Below are 21,390 nucleotides of genomic sequence, written 5' to 3' on the forward strand. Positions count from 1 at the left end.
TAGACAGGAAGTCAGGCTATTTAATTACAGTGGTCCCTTCTGACCTTGGAATCCATGCTAAAAGAAATACAAAAGGGAGTTTCCAGTCACAGAGCCAGGTTCAGTCAATGGGCTATGCAAGGTGAGTGTGCTGCACTATGTAACAGACCTAGCTAGGCGACTGGAGCTGCTGAGTGACAGTCCATCTGGGAAGACACTGCCCATTGCATAGGTCAAGGAGATAAACTTGGGGATGGCCCCACCGGGGATGGCCAAGCAGGTCAGAGAAACAAGCAGGGGGAGAAGTCAAACCTAAAATCTGAGGCAATGGAAAGCATCAGCCTCTATAAGTCTCCCTGAATGGATGCCCTGATCCTCAACCCTCATCATTACTTCCTTATCCTGGTTACAACAGATGGCAATATAAATAGATGCATCACACACACACTCCAAATTAATCATTCAGCACTCTCCATTTCTTCCCACAGTGAACTTCATTCTTGTTTTACCTAAAAGATAAAGAAAGCCCCCCACCCCACCCCACCTCACCCACGCACTTCCTCTTGTCAGCATTAAGGAATTTACATATCATAACTGTGATACTAAGCCCCGATCTACACAGGGGGTGGGGGGGGGAGGGGAATCGATCTAAGTTACGCAACTTCAGCTACGTGAATAATTGACTTACCGTGGTGTCTTCACTGCGGTGAGTTGACTGCTGCCACTCCCCCATCAACTCTTCTCTGCGCCTCTCGCGGCGCTGGAGTACAGAACTTGACGGGAGAGCGCTCGGGGATGGATTTATCATGTCTAGACTAGATGCGATAAATCAATTCCTGCTGGATCGATCACTGCCTGCCAATTCGGCTGGTAGCGAAGACATACCCTAAGAGACTAACATTGTATTCTGAATCTTCATTATACAGGTAATTCCATCTGCCCAGGGGAGATCTAAGTCTGAAAATTTACACACTGTACTCCGCACCGAGGGTAGATCCAAACCCTACCTAAGCACACAACTGTGCCCAGTCTCAGCACTGAACAGACAGCTGAGTGGGTGTTATGATAGAGGTGTTTAGAAAAATTAGTGGAAAGGTACTGTCTTTACCAGACGATTTTGACTGCGCATGTGCTCGGGGAACTACTTCCAACCATCTGTGAGATGAGTTCAAGCCCTTAACAGCTGGCTTAAGCTAGCAGAAAAGCCTAAGGCACATTATTAAGAATAGTTAATGCCTTCCTTTTGGAGAGCAACACACCATCCATGCTTCAACAAATACTGTCTAGGACCTTGCTCAAAAAATCATCATTGCTTGTGGGGCACCTAGACAATTGTAATATCCTGATCCCTAACCCTTTCCTAGTACCACAGCAACCCTTAGGGTAGCTGATTATCTACTTGCTCATACATGGCTGATGTAGACAGTAGCTTGACACTGGGTCGCTCCCAACGTGGGTCTTTACACTCTATGAAATCAGTTCTGGATTAGTCTCACAGACAGAAAAAAATTCCCAGACATCACTGCACTTCATCCGATCACTGCACCACAAAACAGGCTGCTGCCACTCAGGACAAAGCCTATTGAATGGCTGATTCTGAATCCTGACAGACCAGTCACAGGTTGGCATGTAGGGTGTAAAACAGAGGTGGGCAACCTGTGGCCCATCAGGGTAATCCTCTGGCGGGCCACGAGACAGTTTGTTTACATTTGCACGGCCGCCCGCAGCTCCCAGTGGCCACAGTTCGTCCTTCCGGGCCAATGAGAGTTGCAGGAAGTGGTGCGGGCCGCAGGGACATGCTTGCCACCGCTCACCGACATGCTTGCTCCCATTGGTCAAGAACGGCGAACTGCAGCCACAGGGAGCTGTGGACAGCTGTGCAAATGTAAACAAACTGTCTTGTGGCCTGCCAGCGGATTACCCTGACGGGCCACATGCAGCCCCTGGTGTAAAAGGTCCATGCTGGTGTAAAAGGTCCATGCTGTCTATGAGACCATCTGCATAATTCTGAATCCTGTCACTACCAGTGATTTCATGTACAAATTTAATCTGAATCAGGTATTCTTCTATCCCTATTAACACCATTATATCAAGCCATTGGTTTAGTGTTGCCAGCTTTCTACTCACACAAAACTGAACACTCTTGCCCCGAACCTGCCTGCCCCTCCTCCAAAGCCCTGTCACTTCTCTAAAGTTCCGCCCCCTACTCACTCCATCCCCAGTCCTTCTGTCACTTGCTCTCCCCACCCTCACTCAATCATTTTCATCGGGCTGGCTCAGGAGGTTGGGATGCAGGAGGGGGTGATGGCTCCAGTGGGGGTATGGGCTCTGGGGTGGGGCCAGAAACGAGGAGTTCAGGAGGGGACTCCAGGCTGAGGCAGTGGGTTGAGATGTTGGAGGGGGTGAGGGCTCTGGCTGGGGGTGCGGGCTCTGGGGTAGGGCCAGGGGTGAGGGGGTTTGAGGCACAGGAGGTGGCTCCAGGCTGAAGGGGTGGAGCCGAGGGGTTTGGAGTATGGGAGGGGGTTCTCAGCTGAGGAAGGGGGTTGGCGTATGGGAGAGGATATGGACTCTAGACTTGGGGTCTGGGTTCCATGGTGGGGCCAGAAATGAGGAGTTCAGCATGAGGGAGGGGTGCCGGCCTGGGGCAGGGAGTTTGAGTGCAGGGGGGGTGAAGGTTCTGGGGTGGGGCCAGGGATGAGGGATTTGGGGTGCAGGAGGGGGCTCAAGGCTGGGATTGAGGGGTTCAGAGTGCGGGAGGGGGCTCCAGTCTGGTGCAGGGGGTTGGGGCACAGGAGGGGGCAATGGTGCAGGCTCCAGGTGACACTTACCTCAAGCAGTTCCCAGAAGCAGCGGCATGTCCCCCCTCCAGCTCCTATGTTGAGGCATGGCCAGGAGGCTCTGCGCGTGGCCCTGTCCACAGGCACTACCCCTGTAGCTCCCACTGGCCACGGTTCCCAGCCAGTGGGAGCTGCAGAGCTGGCGCTTGGGGCAGGGGCACATGCAGAGCCCCCTGGCTGCCCCTACATATAGGAGCCAGAGTGGGGACATGCTGCTGCTTCCAGGAGCCACAATAGGGAGCCTGTCTTAGCCCCACTGCACCGCTGACCGGACTTTTAACAGCCCGGTTAGTGGTGCTGACCAGAGCCACCAGGGTCCCTTTTTGACCGGGCCTTCCACTCAAAAACTGGCAACCCTACATTGGTTTGGGTTTTTTTTAACATATCCATTCTTATTTGTCACTTGCAGTCATTGTTTAATCTGGTTCATTGCAGAGTTCAGCTTTTGCAAATTCCAGTATGTTTGGAAAACACAAATTGGAAAACTGTGTTCATAATGTAAGATACCTATAACTTTTCTCAGTAGCGCAACTAACAATAAGTAACACCACCAAACAATTCATTTTGTAAATATCCATCAAAGCATAAATATAAAATTCAGGGCAGACACTAAGACCATGTACAGGAGTGGTTCTCCATCTATTTACCATTGTGTTATGTGGGCCGCATCCACACAATACATATACAACCCTTATGGCCCTGAGGATGTCACATGGGCTGCAGCTGTGTGCTGATTGGGCCACAAGAGGCCTGAAGGTTGAGAACCACTGCTGTACAGAAATGCAGGGCTCTTCAAGTCACCCTAGGCTCAGGGTACTAAATATCTGCACTAAGATTCAGGGGAATTACTGCTGGGTCCTGGTAGTAGGTGGACCCATTTAGTTTCAATCAGGATCTACATGAGTATCTCATTGGCCCAAATGGAACTCCAAGGAATAACTTGGGCTGAAGCTTATGTGGTTTTATTGTTTTTGAGTCACCAGTATAGCCAGGAAGTGGAAGGGAGAGGGCAGTCAGTTTGGGCATGGAACAGGGCCTGGCGCTCTGTCAAAGATAGGGTAGGGACTCCATTATTCATGGTAAGCTTTAAATAAAATTAAATTTGCATATTCAAAAATGGAACTTTTTAAAGCATTGCTTCATTTTGTGCACACACAAAATTGGTGTGTGAGTGTAAAGCACACAAATTTATGCAAATACAGGTTTTGCAGGTGCTAAATGGGTGTGGCTAACCAAAACACTTCTGAATTTTTTTTTTTAAACTTGGTCTGTAGTGAACTACACACAATGCTGCCTACAGTATGATCCTGGATTTGGTTAGAACAAAGATAATTTAAGGTCCTGATCTTCAGTCGTGCCCTTCTGCACATGCCTGACTTGTTCATGGGACAAAGCCCCCATGAAGAACTGGGGTCTATATTTTACTAATAGTCTTGCATGCAATATTCAGACAGAAAGTGATGAGTTACAAACTACTGAGTTATGGTCCAATCCAAAGCCCATGGAATTGAACAGAAAGACTCCCATTAACTTCAGTGGGCTTGGGATCAGGCATCATCTGCCTAAATTTCCCTTGAGGCCTTTTTGAGTCACACTGCTTTCCAACTTACTGTCAGCAATGTCCAAACACTGCACTGCAGTTTTCATTCATTGCCTTGAAGGAAGTAATGTGCAGTCCAACCCACAAAGACCATATCAGGATGGGTTTGCTGGAAAATGGCAAAAAGTAACAGTCTTAACTGTCTCATTGTTGAGCACAGCTGGTAATGTGCTTTCCAGAATGACAAGCAGCATTTTCAAAACAGAATGCAGTTCACTGAACAGCCTACCATACAAATGACTCAGGGACTTGAAAAGGCATTAAACTTCAGCGGTGAACTATATCTGATCTTATCCATGTATATTTTCAGCTCCGCTGTAGGAATATGAATGCTGGATAGTTCAAATCCTGCCACAATGCAGGGAGGTGGACCAGATGACTACAATTCAGCACTGAAAATTTTTCTTTCAATTTATTTGTAACCTGGCACTTCTCTCCTGGCGCCTTAGATTTGATCAACTCATTGTTCATTAATCAACTTCATATGCTGAACCATGCTTGCTAACTATTCTTGTTGTTGGTCACCTGTCATTCGCAGTCCTCAATAGCTCCACATTGCGTCCAATTAGCAACCGAGTTACAAATGAATCAGTTGCTCCAGAAAAACCCTGGCAAGAGTTGAAACTTCTCAAGGTTTAGTTCCTGCCTCTTCTATACACTCTGCAAGACATGTCCACACTGCTGAATCTGAGCATTGGTATCTGACACTCTGTCTAATTAGAGCAGTGGTTCTCAATCTTTCCAGACTACTATACCCCTTTCAGGAGTCTGATTTGTCTTGCGGACTCCAGGTTTCACCTCACTTAAAAATTACTTGCTTACAAAAATCAGACATAAAAATACAAGTGCCACAGTGCACTATTACTGAAAAATTGGTTACTTTCTCATTTTGTCTGTTTGAAATTTTAGTTTGTGCTTACTTCGCTTGTGCTTTTTATGTAGCCTGTTGTAAAACTAGGCAGATATCTAAACGAGTTGATGCACCCCCTAGAAGACCTACATCAGGTGTAGGCAACTGGCGGCACGCGAGCTGATTTTTAGTAGCACTCACACTGCCTGGGTCCTGGCCACCGGTCCAGGGGGCTCTGCATTTTAATTTAATTTTAAATGAAGCTTCTTAAACATTTTAAAAACCTTATTTACTTTACATACAATAATAGATTAGTTATGTATTATAGACTTATAGGAAGAGACCTTCTAAAAACGTTAAAATGTATTACTGGCACGCAAAACCTTAAATTAGAGTGAATAAATGAAGACTCGGTACACCACTTGTGAAAGGTTGCCGACCCCTGATCTACGTGTATCCCTGGTTGAGAACCACTGAACTAGAGAAGCCAATGGAAGGGTTTGTCAGTGATGAAATCCCCAGCACTGGGAAGAATGGGTGCTGTACAGAGTCATTTGTTCAGCCAGCAAAATGGAAACAACTGGGGAAAGTCAGCAGTTGATGTGAGATGGCTATTTTTACTACGACAGGTCAGTTGGGAGAGCTGACCAAGTCAGACAAGATTGGTGGAGGCGTTCTTACTTAGTTTGGTGGGAAGTGAATTAGAAGCCTCAGGCCAATTCAGGTTGGCATAACTGGTTGGAGAGGAAAGTTTCCCACTTCCGTGTGCCTGTCAAATTTGGGAGGGCTCCCTCTCAATGCTCTGCATAAACATGGCATGACTCCATAATCATCAGCCCTTTGTTTCCTTGTTTTTATTATATAAATATATATCATATATAGAGGAAATGTTACAATATTTTTTCCCTAGTGACTCTGTGCACTTAAGTATCTCTTTTTGTTACAACACTGAAGCCTTTTCAGGCAGGATAGAGAAAGTTTGATAAAGACATCTCTCTCTTCCACATAAGTGCAGGGTTTGAACAAAGGAAGGGGGAAGCTTATGTATTCGGTGCCATAATTATTTTATTGGTGCTCAAGGAAGAGAAGAGTCTAAATTTTGTTTGTCAAAGACCTTTTAATGGGAAAAAAGTGCCGTGGGTTTTGCCTGTATAGGTCCACTTTATATTTTGCTCATAGTAGTTATGGCAAAACCTCTAATAATTCCCCACTATGGGATCCAGGGATACATTTACATCCCAAAGTTTGTAAATTTAAATGCCTAACTTGATGCATAAGGAAAAGAGATTACACCTTAAAACCACAAACAAAACCAGCATGTGGCAATCTTTACTACTCCCTTTAAATGAATGTTCGTTTTCTTCAGATTCAAGGCACGTATATCGTTCAGTATTACAGGTGGGTATGTTTCCAGTTCTGTTTAGAGATACTATAGAATACCGCAGGCCATGAGTTTTTGAACCTATGCTGTTTGCTGTATATGTCTAACTTAGGCACCATCATTTAAAGACATAATTTCAGTTACAATTGTAAAGCTGATGAATACAGGTTTGTGTTTTGATCCCATATGATCCTGGGAAAGCAATTTCCTGTTAGATTAGGTAGCTAAGTGACATCCAATCTTGGATGTCTATTATTTTCCTGAAGTTCTGATTATTGCTTCATCTTTCACAGTTCCTTTTTATGGGTGCATTATGCAGCCTGTTACTAGAGTCTGTAACCTTGGGGTTGTCTTTGATGCAGAACTTTCTGTAACTATCATCGGGGTTGACTCTAACCCTCACAGAAAAGGCTTGTTTTTTCTGCCATCTCTGGAACACAGCAAGGCTGTCTCAAGAGAAGCAGAGTTTAATTTTGCCATTAGCACATCGTGTTTGGATCAGTACAGTGCAGTGTTCACAGGCCTTCCAGACGGTTTCAGATCGCTACAACTTGTCCAGGGTTCTACAGCTTAAAGGCTCCAGAGGTACATAGTGCATTACATCAGTGTGCAGATCTATATAGTGCTTCTAATGAAGGTTCAAACTGATTTTCCTCCTCAAGGTTATCCCTGGCATTACCTGCTTGGGTATATAAGGACACTGCTGCTTTAGTATACCCTGCTCCCACAGGCTTCCTGCACCTCCCTACAGTAAATGACTAAAGATTTTTGGAGGTCTGAGCTGCTATATAGTATGCCTTGGCAACGCTTTACCCACCTATGGTTAGGACTACTGAGCACAAAGCCTAGATAAAACACAGCCATGAGATCTGGGTTGTAGTCCCACTAGCTTTGCCAGTGAATCCCTCTAGAATGTGGACAAGTCACTTATTCTCCCCAGCCTTACTTGGAGAGAATACTTCCCACCTTGCAGGGTTGTTGTGAGGCTAAATTCTTTCAAATTTGTCACGCACTTTGAGCTCTTGAGATAGAAGGAGCTAGTGAGCAGCACAGGATTATTATATTATCAATGAACCATGCAGGGGTTTAACTGCACAAGACCCATTCAAATTAACGGGGATCACTTGGGCAAATCCCCACGCAGCACACTGAATATTCATCCAACATGTGTAGCCCATAGAGCTAGCTTAGCCTTTTTTATTATATTCAGCAGTAGCTCAAGGAACCTACAGACCTATATCCTGTAAGACAATTGCTTAAGCAAGTTAGCATAAATATAGCCAAGCCTAGTAGGCCTGTGACCCTTGGGACAGATAAATGGCTTGACAGCTACCTTTAGATTTTGGGGAACTAAGAATAGCTTGCTCGATAACAGGAGTTGGAACCTAATGGTACTAGGCAACTGCAGGAACACTGAGCTTGGATATTTTAGGATAGAATCATTGGCAGATATCTAACCACAAACTTGGCTGAGGAATAGGTGACATGTGATGATGAGTTAAATGGCATTAATATGATAAGGGCACTCCAACATTATCAGGGCAAGGAAGTCAGATTTGGATATGGAAGGCTGGGCATTAGCATGAATATTCATGATAGTGCCCAGGCCCTATAATAGGGCAAATCTCCAGGTAGAGGGGGTTAGCTTTCCATCGTTCAACCCTTCAGCTCTATTGTTATCTATCACCAATCTTAGATTGGGGAACTTGGACCATCTGACTCATTCAGCCAGCCAGAAGCAAGGCTGGTCCTTTGTCTCTCACCACCAGGTTCTCAAGGAAAGTTGTACAGTAAAAGCTGTGTTCTCCAGCTCTTTACCAACCAGAAAGTCTATTAATCAGCATTTCTGATATCTCCCAATACAAATCTTCAATCTAGTAACCGGGACTAGTATACTGGCCAGGAAGTTATGCAATTGCACATTCTGCCCTCTCCTTTTATGCAAAAGAGGCAGAAGACAAGCAAGCAAGCTGATATCAGGGATTTATTCAAAAAAGCAGCTTCCAGGGTGTGTCATAGGGTCACTACGGATTCAGCCCAATCTCCTACACCTTCTGCATCTACAATGATAATTGATGTTGATAATGATGACCCAGAGGCACTGAGAGATGCAGAAGTGCCTTCTGACTCAAAGATTAAATTATGTTCAGTATAATTTAGTGTTAAGTGTATTTTTAGTGATCTGGGTGTACGCCATGCATGGCCCACAGTGATATGCAGTGTCAGAAGATAACCTATTGTATAGAAAACTTTACCTGTATACACCTAAGTGCTTCAAGAAACCAACCACTCTGCAGTGTAATACTACTACTGGATTGGGGAGTACCTGTGTACTATTTTATACTTTATTCATTTTACTGTATTCCAATTCTTTGAAAATAGGTATTCCATGGGTAAGTATAACTCTTAGTTAACTGGAATATTTGAATTACCAGCACCCCCAATTTCCCCAACATGCCAGATAACAAAGCTTTTACTGTATATAAGTCTAAGAGCTTATGCAAGGAATGATACCCGAGGATTCCCCAATACTGTATTATTCCTCTCTGCTTATGTGGTTTGGAGCTTTTCTGTCTTTATCATTGGCTCTAATAAAAATCGCCAAGGCTTTGCCTGCAGTGTGAGTGTCCTTGCCATACACCACGAGGTTCCCTATAAGATACTGAACTTGTTGGTTTTAGGTCTGTGCAGACTGATTCTGGGACAAGAACTCTTTACCCTCAGCTCATTAATCAGGATCAATTGGCAATCAATACTATCATTATTAACCATTAAATAGGATCAGGTAACACATATAACCAATATTAGACTGAAGGAGCATTTGTTCAGCTCAGCTTTCACCTCATGGTGGGGGACTTTCGCCCAGGTTGGTTGTATATATATATATCCCCCAGGTCACATACCAATTAACAGTGGCCCTGTAATCCTCTCTCCTTATAGGGAGTTTCAGTTACCCCCCGCATCATCACAGAGAAAGTGAAGCAGCTGCTCTGTGATGCCTCCTCTTGGTCCCAGGATGGGGCTGGGAGACCTCCTCCAGCATAGGTGGGTCAGCATTGTACCAGAGGAAAAGTTCAGGTAGAAAGGGAGCCAGCGGCTCTTCACAGGACCTTTTCTCCTACTGCAATCCACCACATTGGAACCCAATCCCCATACCACAAGACACACTGGGGCCTTGTCTCAACTACATGTATCTAATCCCATTATCTCTGTCTTCAGAGGGCAGGCCACTTACAGCATATGCTCTCAGGGGTTAAATAAGGGACAGCATTGCTAAAAGGCAGAGAAAGAACTCCCCTTCCTCCTCCTCACCCTGGCTGAGGAGAGTTTAGCTAACCCCAGCATTCAATCCTCCCATCTCCTCACTGTCACAAGACTCAGCAACAGAACCCTGGTTTCCCTCCCTTACTGGAAGTTCTGCATCACTTGTTTAGTTCAACAGCTGCTATGGTTTGGGTCATGTTCAAAATACTGACTGGAGTCTCTGGCATGCTCAGTGGCTTTGAGCCAAGTTTGTGGAATTAATTTCTATGCGGATGCACAAATCTCTGAACCAACTGCTGTTTCAAAACTTTTGCCAAAGAAACAGCTGTCCGATGATCAGTTTTACTGGTTTTTAATTTTCCGTCCAACTTCTTTCATCTATCTGTGAAGGAAATTATGGAAACCTGCTTTTTTTTCCCTAAATGATGGATATTACAGCCAAATACAAATGATGTGCACATTTCCACAGAATGGCACTTGCAGCTCCATAGATCCAAAACTAAAAAGTCTGGGAATTCTGCAGCCAAGAATGAATTCAATACATTCACAATAGAAGACTTCCAAAACACAATATAAATGATGGAGAGTTCATTATAAGTTGCTAAGGAAATGCTCAGAGATCACCTATAAACTGAGTCTTTAATTTCTCTACCCCTCTTCTTTACCAATCAATAACTCTGTTAAGGTTAGAGAGGAGCAATGAGGACACATATTTTGTGTTTACTCTTGAGTCAGGAATCAAAACTAGAGCTTCAGAGAGCTGTTGGAAGCTTGAATCTCTTGTAAGCAATTTCTTTAAGGCTGAGTGCAACATTTAAGCAAGAAGCCCATTAGACTCCCACTGAGCCCTGTACTTATGAACCTATGTTCCCAAAAAGTGAATGCCACTCAAGTGTATTAGCAGTATGAAGGTTCAAACGAAAGGTACAAGTACTGCCTGTCTTTTATCAGCCGTAGTTCCATGACAATCTCTGGGGAGGGGAAAAGGAGTTCTTATGAATTTTCATACACCAGCAAGACCTGGATTTTCACGTGCAGAATAATGATCTCTCAGCTCTGATCAACACTGGTCCAAAACATTTCAACTCACCTGTTCATACACACACACACACACACACCCCTCAAAAATAATGTGTTGATAAAACTAGGGGTGCACCATACTCTATTTTAATCAATCTTTACAGAGAAATGTGAGACTCAGAGCACAGATATAGCAAGCACTTTCAACCTACTTTACAATAGTCAGGCAATTCCATTGTATGAAGTTATGTAAGGAGGGTAAAATATTTCATATTTTCTGGCTCTTATACTATTTGAACTGGCAGATCACTGGCCCTCTTTCTGGACTCAATCCTGCAAGGTGCTGGCACTCTGGCCCCAATTCAGCCGAGCACTGAAGCACATGCTCAATTTTAAGCATCTCAATAGCCCCACCGAAGTTAAGCACCGGTGTAAGTGCTTCACCGGACTGGCGCCAGAGTGCTCCACTCCTTACAGGATCAAGCCCTCTATCTTCCTTGTGAATGTAGTGTCTGTGAAAGGCACTGGGTCAACAGCCTGGGTGAATATGAAGCCCTCTATTGCTCCACAGACCTGGGACGGCATATGAGGTGATGCCCTGCCAACATGCCCCAACGCTGAGCTGGAGGGATCTCTCCTATGGGCTGAGGGGACAGAACAGTGCTCATACACTTTCAGTCCTGAGCATCTCAGATAACAAAAATGTCTGCTGCGATGGTGGTTTCTGGGATGTGGACTCCTGCTCACTGGCCTGGGAACTGAGCCAAAATATTGTACATGCTGTTGACTAATAAGCAGCCAAACGGTAAGAAATGTTGACCACTATTGATCTGGGCTGGATTGAACCAGCTCCCTAGAAATTAAAAGCTATATATTCCATTATGAATCTTGTGAAGGCTAAAGAGCTTGCCTGAACCAAACCCCAGTGAAATCAGTAGAAAGACTCCTATCAGCTTCAATAGGAGATGGATCATGCCTTTAACGTAGAGAAAATATGCATTTGCTTCTATCCACCTTCTCACTTGCAACAAGATGTGTGCCCACACTCCCTTGTCTCTGCTCATTTCCAGACCCAGTTCTAAAGATGCATTCCTTTTTCAAAGGAACCATCCCTGGACTTGCTTCACCCTACACTGCCTCACAGCCGTTGGTCCTGCTTCTCCATTACCTTGCACTGTGTGTGGTCATCTACCCTTGGCTGCAGTAAGCACAAAGTAGTTGCCATTCTGATCTGGTAGCTTTTTACAGCCACTTTCTCAGCACATCTAAAACCCTTGTCCTCTTTGCTTTTGCTTCTCACCACTACTCACTTCTCTTCTCTGTAGCTCTTGTCATCTGGACCAGCCTTCCTGTATCTTTCCAGCTCATGAAGTTTCCGTCTATTTTTAAATGTCACCACAAAACAGACATCTTGCCTTCTATCTTTACATTCCTCGTCTATGCCTTTTCATTTTTCTCTCCTTCTGTTAATGGTCTTATGACTAACTGTTTCAGCAAATTTTCACCACACAAGTTTCACCACATTCATTGCTTTCTATCTCATACTGGGGCAGATCCTCAGCTGGTGTAAACTATCATTGCTCCACTAACTGCAGCTAAGAATCCACACCTGTTTTGTATCACTACTTAATTCTGTAAGTGTCGGCGGATACCTTTATTCAAAATCAAGTTTCATTGCACTGTAAGCAGATTTTTCTTCTCCCAATGTATTAAGATTCCTAGAATTCGTTTGGAAGATACTATTGAAGCAAATTCAATTTAAATGTAGTTAACAAGAAATTTAAAAAGGCAGACAGTGAACTTTCTTCTTCATCAATCTTACAGGAAGCTTCCTCTCGGCTTCAAACTCAGCACTTTTAAAAAATAAGATGAGCAGAAAAGGCTTCCTTAGCACAGGTATAAGCAACACTTTTTTTTTATTTCCATTTTTGTCATCCTGCAGTTGGAACTTTCTGTTTATAAAATAATAGATACAAATTGCAAGCATACACCTTACCCTTTCACTACAAAATATTAAGATTGTACTTTAAATTAATATGAATTAATATTTTACTTATTTAAATATCTATTTTTCCCTTGATTCATGCACAAAACACTCGTTATCACGAGTCTGCAGATTTTGCATCTGTTGTTCTGGAAGGGCCTGGTAGTGCTCTGAGTTGGTGTGTGGGGTGGTGCTTCTGATGATGAGCTTGGAGACGTGGGGGGTGTTTGAAGGCAAGACGAGAGGGTTCAGGAAAGATTTCTTTCAGGATAGGGTCCCCATCGAGTATGGGTTGTACTTGTTTGATGATACCTCACATGGGTTCCAGTGTGGGGTGGTAGGTGACGACGAGGGGTGTGCAGTCAGAGGGGGTTTTATTTCTGTATTGAAGCAGGTTCTCTTGTGGCATTTGGGTGGCCCATTCCATGATGCAATCTACTTCTCTGGTGGACTGTTCTTGTTTGGTGAAGGCAGTTTTGAGTGTATTAAGGTGTATATCCTGGACTTTTTCCTTTGAGCATATTCTGCAGTATTTGAGTTGTCACCTACCACCCCACATGGGAACCCAGACAGGATATCATCAGAACAACATATGCAAAACCTGCATCTCCACGGCTTCACTGATCAATCCCACCCCTCAAACACACCTTTCAAGTGCCTATCACAACAACATGTGGAGCACCTCATCCAGTACATGAAATGCCCCAACAACAACTATGTGGGTGAAGCCAGACAATCACTACACTCTCTTGAATGAGTTCACACAGGAAAATGATAAAAGACAAAAACACCCTGTCGCCTGTGGGTGAACACTTTTCACAAAGTAATCACTTTATATCAGACCTATCAGTCCTCATCCTCAAAGGAACCCTGCACAACACTTTCAAACAATGAGCCGGGGGACTTAAAATCATAATTTTGCTAGATACACTGGATTTATGGCTCAATATAACAATCTTAAACCCACTAACTCCCCTTTTTGTCCTGACTACAAGGGTGTTAACAGGTCACTTCACCTTGCATGATCCTTTAAAATATGTGCTAACTACTTATGACAACGGTCCCTAAACTTCTGCCATCATGCTTCTCCTAGAGTGGCATGTCCCACAGTTTGGGGACCACTGACTTATGCTCAACTATCTGTTCCATCTTGTATTTAGCTGTGACAGTATAAGGACCTTTCCCAGACCTGGGGAAGAGCTCTGTGTAGCTCAAAAGCTCGTCTCTCTCACAAACAGAAGATATTACCTCACCCATCTTGTCTCTCTAATATCCTGGGACCAACACAGCTACAACAGCACTGTGTGTATCTCCTATAACAGCTGTTCCCTGATCACTCACCCTCCTCCGGTCACAAAAAGAATTCTGTGGAACTGCTAGGGCATATGGACTCTGATGGACATTATGTTTCTTGCAGGAATATTGATACCACTAAGACTAATTGAACTTAATGATCTTAAAATAATAATAATAATAAAAAATAATTCATGGTCTCAACTTCCCAGTGCTTTTGACAACTCCATTCCAGCTTAGGTTGCACGTAATATGGACCAGGTGATGACTCTTGTTTAACTCGAAAACACATTTTAAACTGTCTTTACATTTTAATTTTTAAAGAAAACAACTCTCATTCATCAACCTGACACACAGACACAGTAGCACTAGGACTGTCCCAGGTTCCAAAGGACTGAAAGTTAATCTGACCTGTGGATGTGTGTTCCCCTTGAGTAATGCTCTGGCTTACAATGGCCTTCTCAGGGATGCTTAAGGGATGCACTGCAGCCCAGACTTTCTGGAACACTAAGTGGTATGGCTACGTTCCCTTCCTCATCAGTCCACTGATGGCTAGAGTAGTGCAGGTGTTCAGTACCTCTTGAGGTTGAACATTTTGGATTAAATCCCAAGGGCCAAAGTTTTGGCTGCCTTGGGGGCCTGATTTCCAAAGGCACTGAGCACCCGGAACACCAGATGGTCACAGGGTATGTCTACACTACAGGATTATTCCGATTTTACATAAACCGGTTTTGTAAAACAGATTGTATAAAGTCAAGTGCATGCAGCCACACAAAGCACAATAATTCGGAGGTATGCATCCATGTACCGAGGCTAGCGTCGATTTCCAGAGCGTTGCACTTTGGGTAGCTATCCCGTAGCTATCCCATAGTTCCCACAGTCTCCTCTGCCCATTGGACTTCTGGGTTGAGATCCCAATGCATGATGGTGCAAAAACAGTGTCACGGGTGATTCTGGGTAAATGTCGTCACTCATTCCTTCCTCTGTGAAAGCAACGGCAGACAATCATTTCGCGCCCTTTTTCCCTGGATTGCCCTGGCAGATGCCATAGCATGGCAACCATGGAGCCCGTTTTGCCTTTTGTCACCGTCACCATGTGTGTACTGGATGCCGCTGACAGAGGCGGTACCGCAGCGCTACACAGCAGCATTCATTTGCCTTTGCAAGGTAGCAGAGACGGTTACCAGTCGTTCTATACCGTCTGCTGTGCCATTGTAAATTGGTGATGAGATGATGGTTATCAGTCGTTCTGGACCGTCTGCTGCTGTCATGGGTGCTCCTGGCTGATCTTTGCCGAGGTCGGCCAGGGGCACAAAGACAAAAATGGGAATGACTCCCCAAGTCATTCCCTCCTTTATGTTGTATCTAAAAATAGAGTCAGTCCTGCCTAGAATATGGGGCAAGTGTACTAGAGAACCAGAGAGCACAGCCGCTCCATGTCAGATCCCGCAGAAATGATGAGCTGCATGCCATTCTAGGGGGTGCCCCTGCAACAACCCCACCCATTGAGTCCCTCCTCCCCCAACCCTTCTGGGCTACCATTGCAGGGTCCCCCCATTTGTGTGATGAAGTAATAAAGAATGCAGGAATAAGAAACACTGACTTGTTACTGAGATAAAATGAGGGGGAGGCAGCCTCCCAGCTGCTATGATAGTCCAGGCAGGACATTAAATGGTTGGGGGGGAGAGGAGCCCAGCATCCTGCTACTAAGATAGTCCAGGCAGTACAGAATCTTTTCTTTAGACATGAAAGGGAGGGGGGGGGCTGATGGAGCTCAGCCCCCAGTTGCTATGATGAGGACGGTTACCAGCCATTCTGTACCATCTCCCGGGAATAACAGGAAGTCATTCCTATTTTTACACAGGCGCCCCTGGCCGACCTCACCTGAGGCCAGCCAGGAGCACTCACAGGATGATGACAAGGATGGCTACCAGTCCTTCTGCACTGTACCGTCTGCATCGGGGAAGGGAGGGGAGAGGATGCTGCACCGCGTCTACCAGCAGCATGCAGTAGACATAGGGTGACATATAAAAAAGTCAAGAAATGATTTTTTTCCCTTTTCTTTCACGGAGGAGGGAAGGGGGGATAAATTGACGAGATATACCCTGAACCACCCCAGACAATGTGTTTGACCCTACAGGCATTGGGAGCTCAGCCAAGAATGCAAATACTTTTCGGAGTCTGCAGGGACTGTGGGACAGCTGGAGTCCTCAGTCCCCCCTCCCTTCCTCTATGAGCGTCCATTTGATTCTTTGGCTTTCCGTTACGCTTGTCACGCAGCACTGTGCTGTGGACTCTGTATCATAGCCTGGAGATTTTTTTCAAATGCTTTGGCATTTCGTCTTCTGCAAGGGAGCTCTGATAGAACAGATTTGTCTCCCCATACAGCAATCAGATCCAGTATCTCCCGTACGGTCCATGCTGGAGAGCTTTTTTGGATTTGGGACTGCATCGCCACTCATGCTGATCAGAGCTCCATGCTGGGCAAACAGGAAATGCAATTCAAAAGTTTGCGGAGCTTTTCCTATCTACCTGGCCAGTGCATCTGAGTTCAGATTGCTTTCCAGAGCGGTCACAATGGTGCACTGTGGGATACCGCCCAGAGGCCAATACCATCGATTTGCAGCCACACTAACCCTAATCTGACATGGCAATACCGATTTCAAAGCTACTCCTCTTGTCGGGGAGGAGTACAGAAATCAGTTTCAAGAGCCCTTTATATCGATATAAAGGGCCTCGTTGTGTGGACGGGTGCAGGGTTAAATCAGTTTAACGCGACTAAAATCGGTTTAAACGTGTAGTGTAGACCAGGCCTCAGTAAGAGAAGGATTAGGCTACTGTCCTTTAAAATGAAAGCCAGGCTTGATGGAGGAAAGATGCAAAACAAAAACTACTTCCCAACTAAAGAAAAGGAATCACTCTAGCTTCAAAGGCCTTGCAAAATCCAAGCTCGAGTGGCTCTCTCTGTGAAAAGTGAACTACAGAATCACAGCATGGTCTGACTGATATCAAAGGAGAAGCATCCAGTGAAGTCAATGGGGTTGCTGAGTGGTAAATGAGGGAAGAATTTAGCCCATTAACTTCAATTTTCCATTCAGGAACACAATCAGTATTTTATTGGTCCATTGGGGCTCAAATCTTCTGGTTCAAGTACTCTTGAATTTTAAATTCAGCAGAAATTCTAGCCATAGGTTGTCTTTTAAAAGTCATATTCAGATACTGTGGACAAAATTCTCCTCTGTTACAATGATGCAATGATAGTGTAACAGAGAGGAGAATCTGGCTCACAGGATTATGATGTAGAGTTTGGGGTGCTCTGCACCTGTGAGGATCAGGCCCTAAATCAGTAAGTGAAGAGTAAGCTGCACAAGTGCAGCTCTTCACATAACATGCATGTACCACAAGACATTTCAGTTGCTATGCTAATAGAAATATATCTGTCTGCTTGTTTTTTAATACAGCCTTCTGTCGGCCAACTCAGAGATAGCATGTATCAGCAAAACTCTCCTTGTCCATTAACGTAATGATTAATTAATACATGATTATCACAGAGGTTTCCAGACACTAGGCCAAATTCTGCTCTTGCTTACATCTATGCAACTTCATTAAATTCAATTGGCCTGGTGAGAGCAGAATTGGACTGACTTACTTTAATGCAATACATGTGGACTAGAAGACTGTATAAAGCTGATGCTCTCTGGTAGGGAGGCAGACTGCGCCAGCAGGAGCTCCGCCTGATATAGACACAGTGAGCCTGATTCACCAATATCCTGTACTTCATGCTGGCACACACATCAGTGCAAAGCGGACACAAATAGCTGCCAAACCAGAACGGTAGCGTTTTAGAATCACTTTGCACTAGTGAAAACAACATAGGGTGAATTGGGACTAATACCTCTGGAATCCCTGGGACAGCCCAGACCAGAAGAGATCTTTCCACACTCCTGGAAGGGCAGAGGGAGGAGGGCCATGATCCCGAGCATGCCCTGCCCTACCTCACCCTCTTTTGGGCAAGACTGCATGTTGAGATAACTAAGCTCAAGAGATTCTCACGCACAAGGATCAGCCATTGCCCAGGAATCCATGGGTGGAGGAGGCTCCTTCCATCATCCCCACACAGACTAGCCATGTATGCATATACTGGGCTAAATTCTAACACACTGTAGTCTGAAATGCACCTCACAGCACTATGTATCTTATAATTAATCAGAATCCATCAACTTTTCTTCCCTCATGTGAAACACTTGTGGTATTGCACCCTACGGATCAGATCCTCAGCTGGCATAAATTGGCACAAGACAGCTGAAGCCAATGGAGCTACACCCATTTACATCAGCAGCAGATATGATCCCATAGCATGCAGGCCAGCATGAAGTAGATACTATTAATTCCTTATCACCAGACATGTTAGGACCAGATCCTGTAAGGGGTTTAACTTGAAGGCAGTGAACATCTTGCATACTCAGACCCCTAACTTGCATTACCATGACACTGTTATATCATATACATCAGGGATCGGCAACCTTTCACAAGTGTGTGTCGAGTCTTCATTTATTCACTCTAATTTAAGGTTTCATTTTAATGTTTTTAGAAGGTCTCTTTCTATAAGTCTATAATATATAACTAAACTATTGTTGTATGTAAAGTAAATAAGATTTTTAAAATGTTTAAGAAGCTTCATTTAAAATTAAATTAAAATGCAAAGCCCCCCGGACTGGTGGCCAGGATCCGGGCAGTGAGAGTGTCGCTGAAAATCAGCTTGCGTGCCGCCTTCGGCACATGTGCCATAGGTTGCCTACCCCTGATATACATCATTGTTTCAGAATGCGCTGACAAGCATTAATCATGCACAAAAAGGCAAGCTGGAAAAAAATGCGGGGCTGCAATGGGTTTGCACAGCTATAAATGAGAACAAAATTTGGCCCTCTGCCCTCAGATACACCAATGTGATGTCAACTGCCATCAATGGGAACTGCATACATGTATCTGAGGGCGTATTTGTAAATACAGACTTCAGAGAACAAGGGATAGGATGCAAGGTAAGCCTTGTAAGGCTGGTTAAACGCTTGTGCATTTAAACACAGAGCCCTTTAGCTGTTCTACCACCCCTCCCAATATCAGACTCTAATCAGTGGAGCTAAACACTGGTCTCATTTTCACCCACAGAGCCACTCACTTTGGTTGGTGAAAGAATTTTTCCCTATGTGTTTACAAAAAGTGTTCTTGTTAATATCAACATGCTACTAGCTTTATTATTAAAAAAAAACAACTTAGTCATCTGCATCATAATAAATAAATAATATTGAGAAATCAAGGGCCTGATTCTCTACTTCCTTGTGCATATATGATCATGGCTATTTAAAAACTTCTCATTAACCCCAAACAAGCAAAGGAACCACAAAAACAAAGTAGAAATATTATATAATAACTGTCTGATAAATTCTATTACCTGCGAACTGGGAACAAGGGCCTTCCACCAATGTCCACCCTTCACAAGGTCAACTTCACTTAACGGCATTGACACTTTGCCTATGACACAGTGGCGTGAGAATTTGTCAAAATCCACTATGGTTAAAAGTAGAGTTCTTCTTTGGGCTTCTAAAAATGGGATTTCAAAGGTGTATCTCTCCTCAAACACTGGGTTCTGGGTTTTGCGTTTTACTCCTGTCTGCTTGGAGTTCTTCTGATCTGGAAGGAGGCAGATCTTGACATAAGGGTTGGAATGAGCCATATCTTGTCTTGAACCATCATATGAAATTGGAGGAGGCAGATCTCTAGCCTCAATTACCCTCACTATTAGATAATTATGCAACAGATCATACTGTGTGCTAAAATGCAGCATGCCCAGTTGATACTTCGACAAGATTTCCTCATCTGTCAAGGAGTCCATGTCATCACTATTAGAATCAAGAGAGTAGAGTCTTGGTTCGAATTTTCTAAAATAGTCATCTGGGGTATATGTTTTTCTCAAGATAGTTGGCTGAACTATTTCTTTTTTAGCTCCTATAATTCCAAACTCAATAGGTTTAATGTCAATTAGTGGAGAACTTGGCCTTCTTGATTCTAGACCTAGGCAAAAGAAACAAATGGCAATGTCAGTAACTGGAAAGATTTTATTACATTCCAGCTTAGACAGACTGTAAGAGCTGTGGGGCAGAGACTTTGTTCTGTTCGTACAAAACCCAGCACAATGAGGTCCTGGCCCATGACTGGGGTCTTAGGGGCTATCGCAACACAAATAATAATATCATAATTAGTTAATTATTAAGTGAAAACATCAAATAGATTTCTCTCCCCTGCCCGCATCTAACTCTGTGATTCTGTCACATTCATCCACTAGCAAAAATATAAGTTCAGCCCCTTTCACGGTCTCTTTGTGGAACAGTTTAAGATTTTAACCAACATATCTTGGGCTTGACTTCGATCTCTCTCTAAAAGCAGGCACTAACCTAAGCTTTGGGAAATTACATTAATTTTGTATGGCTGAAAGCCTTACTTGAAATCCGCCTTGGGAGGCTGTAAGCAGACCGTGATGTATCTGAAGATGATCGCCTTCTGTCAGGAGAAGAGTCTTGAGGAGTTGGAGGCGGCTCACTGGCTGTGTTATCAGAGTCTCCATCTTTGTCCTCATTTTGATTGTTTATCCTGTGAAAATGAAAGACCTCTGGATGTCTGAATCCAGTATGTGTACTGTACACACAACGAAGAGGATAAAAAGCCCTCTTCTCTGATACTTAAGACTGAACCCTGGATGCACATCATGGATGCTAGAGCTCATCTGCAGATCTAGTTGGAAAACAGAAGAGTTCTGAATTCTGTGGTTTCAGGGCCTTACAAAGCATGGATCCTCTATCTTTTATTTTGTCTTTCAGACTTCTTAAAATGTAATGAAGCTTACTAGCAACAGCAAGGATATGCATCAGTATGCACTTTAACACACATCTATATAAATATGCTAATATTTCGAATACATCCATGTGATATGGACCTTGCGGCATTATTGATATATGTAGTGAAAATATTTATATCATTACTTACTGCTGTATATTTAGGTTATAGTGCTGGAATTACAGCTTTCATTAGGACTGGCTAGTCACACTATGAATAGCATGGGAAATAACCATGATCAATCTTCTCACATCATGTTTAATATTAATAAATGGCAGTAAATGTGCCATAAAG

The 21,390-nt window shown here is 44.0% G+C and overlaps 1 protein-coding gene across 7 annotated transcripts in view; it reads right to left on the minus strand.

The window, feature by feature from the left end:
- Positions 1 to 21,390, minus strand: part of SYT17 (synaptotagmin 17) — a 76,227-nt gene that overhangs the window by 37,862 nt on the left and 16,975 nt on the right. For all 7 annotated transcript variants that reach the window (XM_030579062.1, XM_030579061.1, XM_030579056.1 and 4 more), the window contains 2 exons: positions 20,705 to 20,853; positions 19,658 to 20,277 (listed from right to left, as the gene is read on the minus strand). In XM_030579062.1, coding sequence (XP_030434922.1) covers positions 19,658 to 20,277; positions 20,705 to 20,853 — 769 coding nt within the window. The remainder of the gene's footprint in view (positions 1 to 19,657; positions 20,278 to 20,704; positions 20,854 to 21,390) is intronic.

This window comes from Gopherus evgoodei, chromosome 10 (genome assembly GCF_007399415.2).
Source record: "Gopherus evgoodei ecotype Sinaloan lineage chromosome 10, rGopEvg1_v1.p, whole genome shotgun sequence".
NCBI classification, from domain to species: domain Eukaryota; kingdom Metazoa; phylum Chordata; order Testudines; family Testudinidae; genus Gopherus; species Gopherus evgoodei.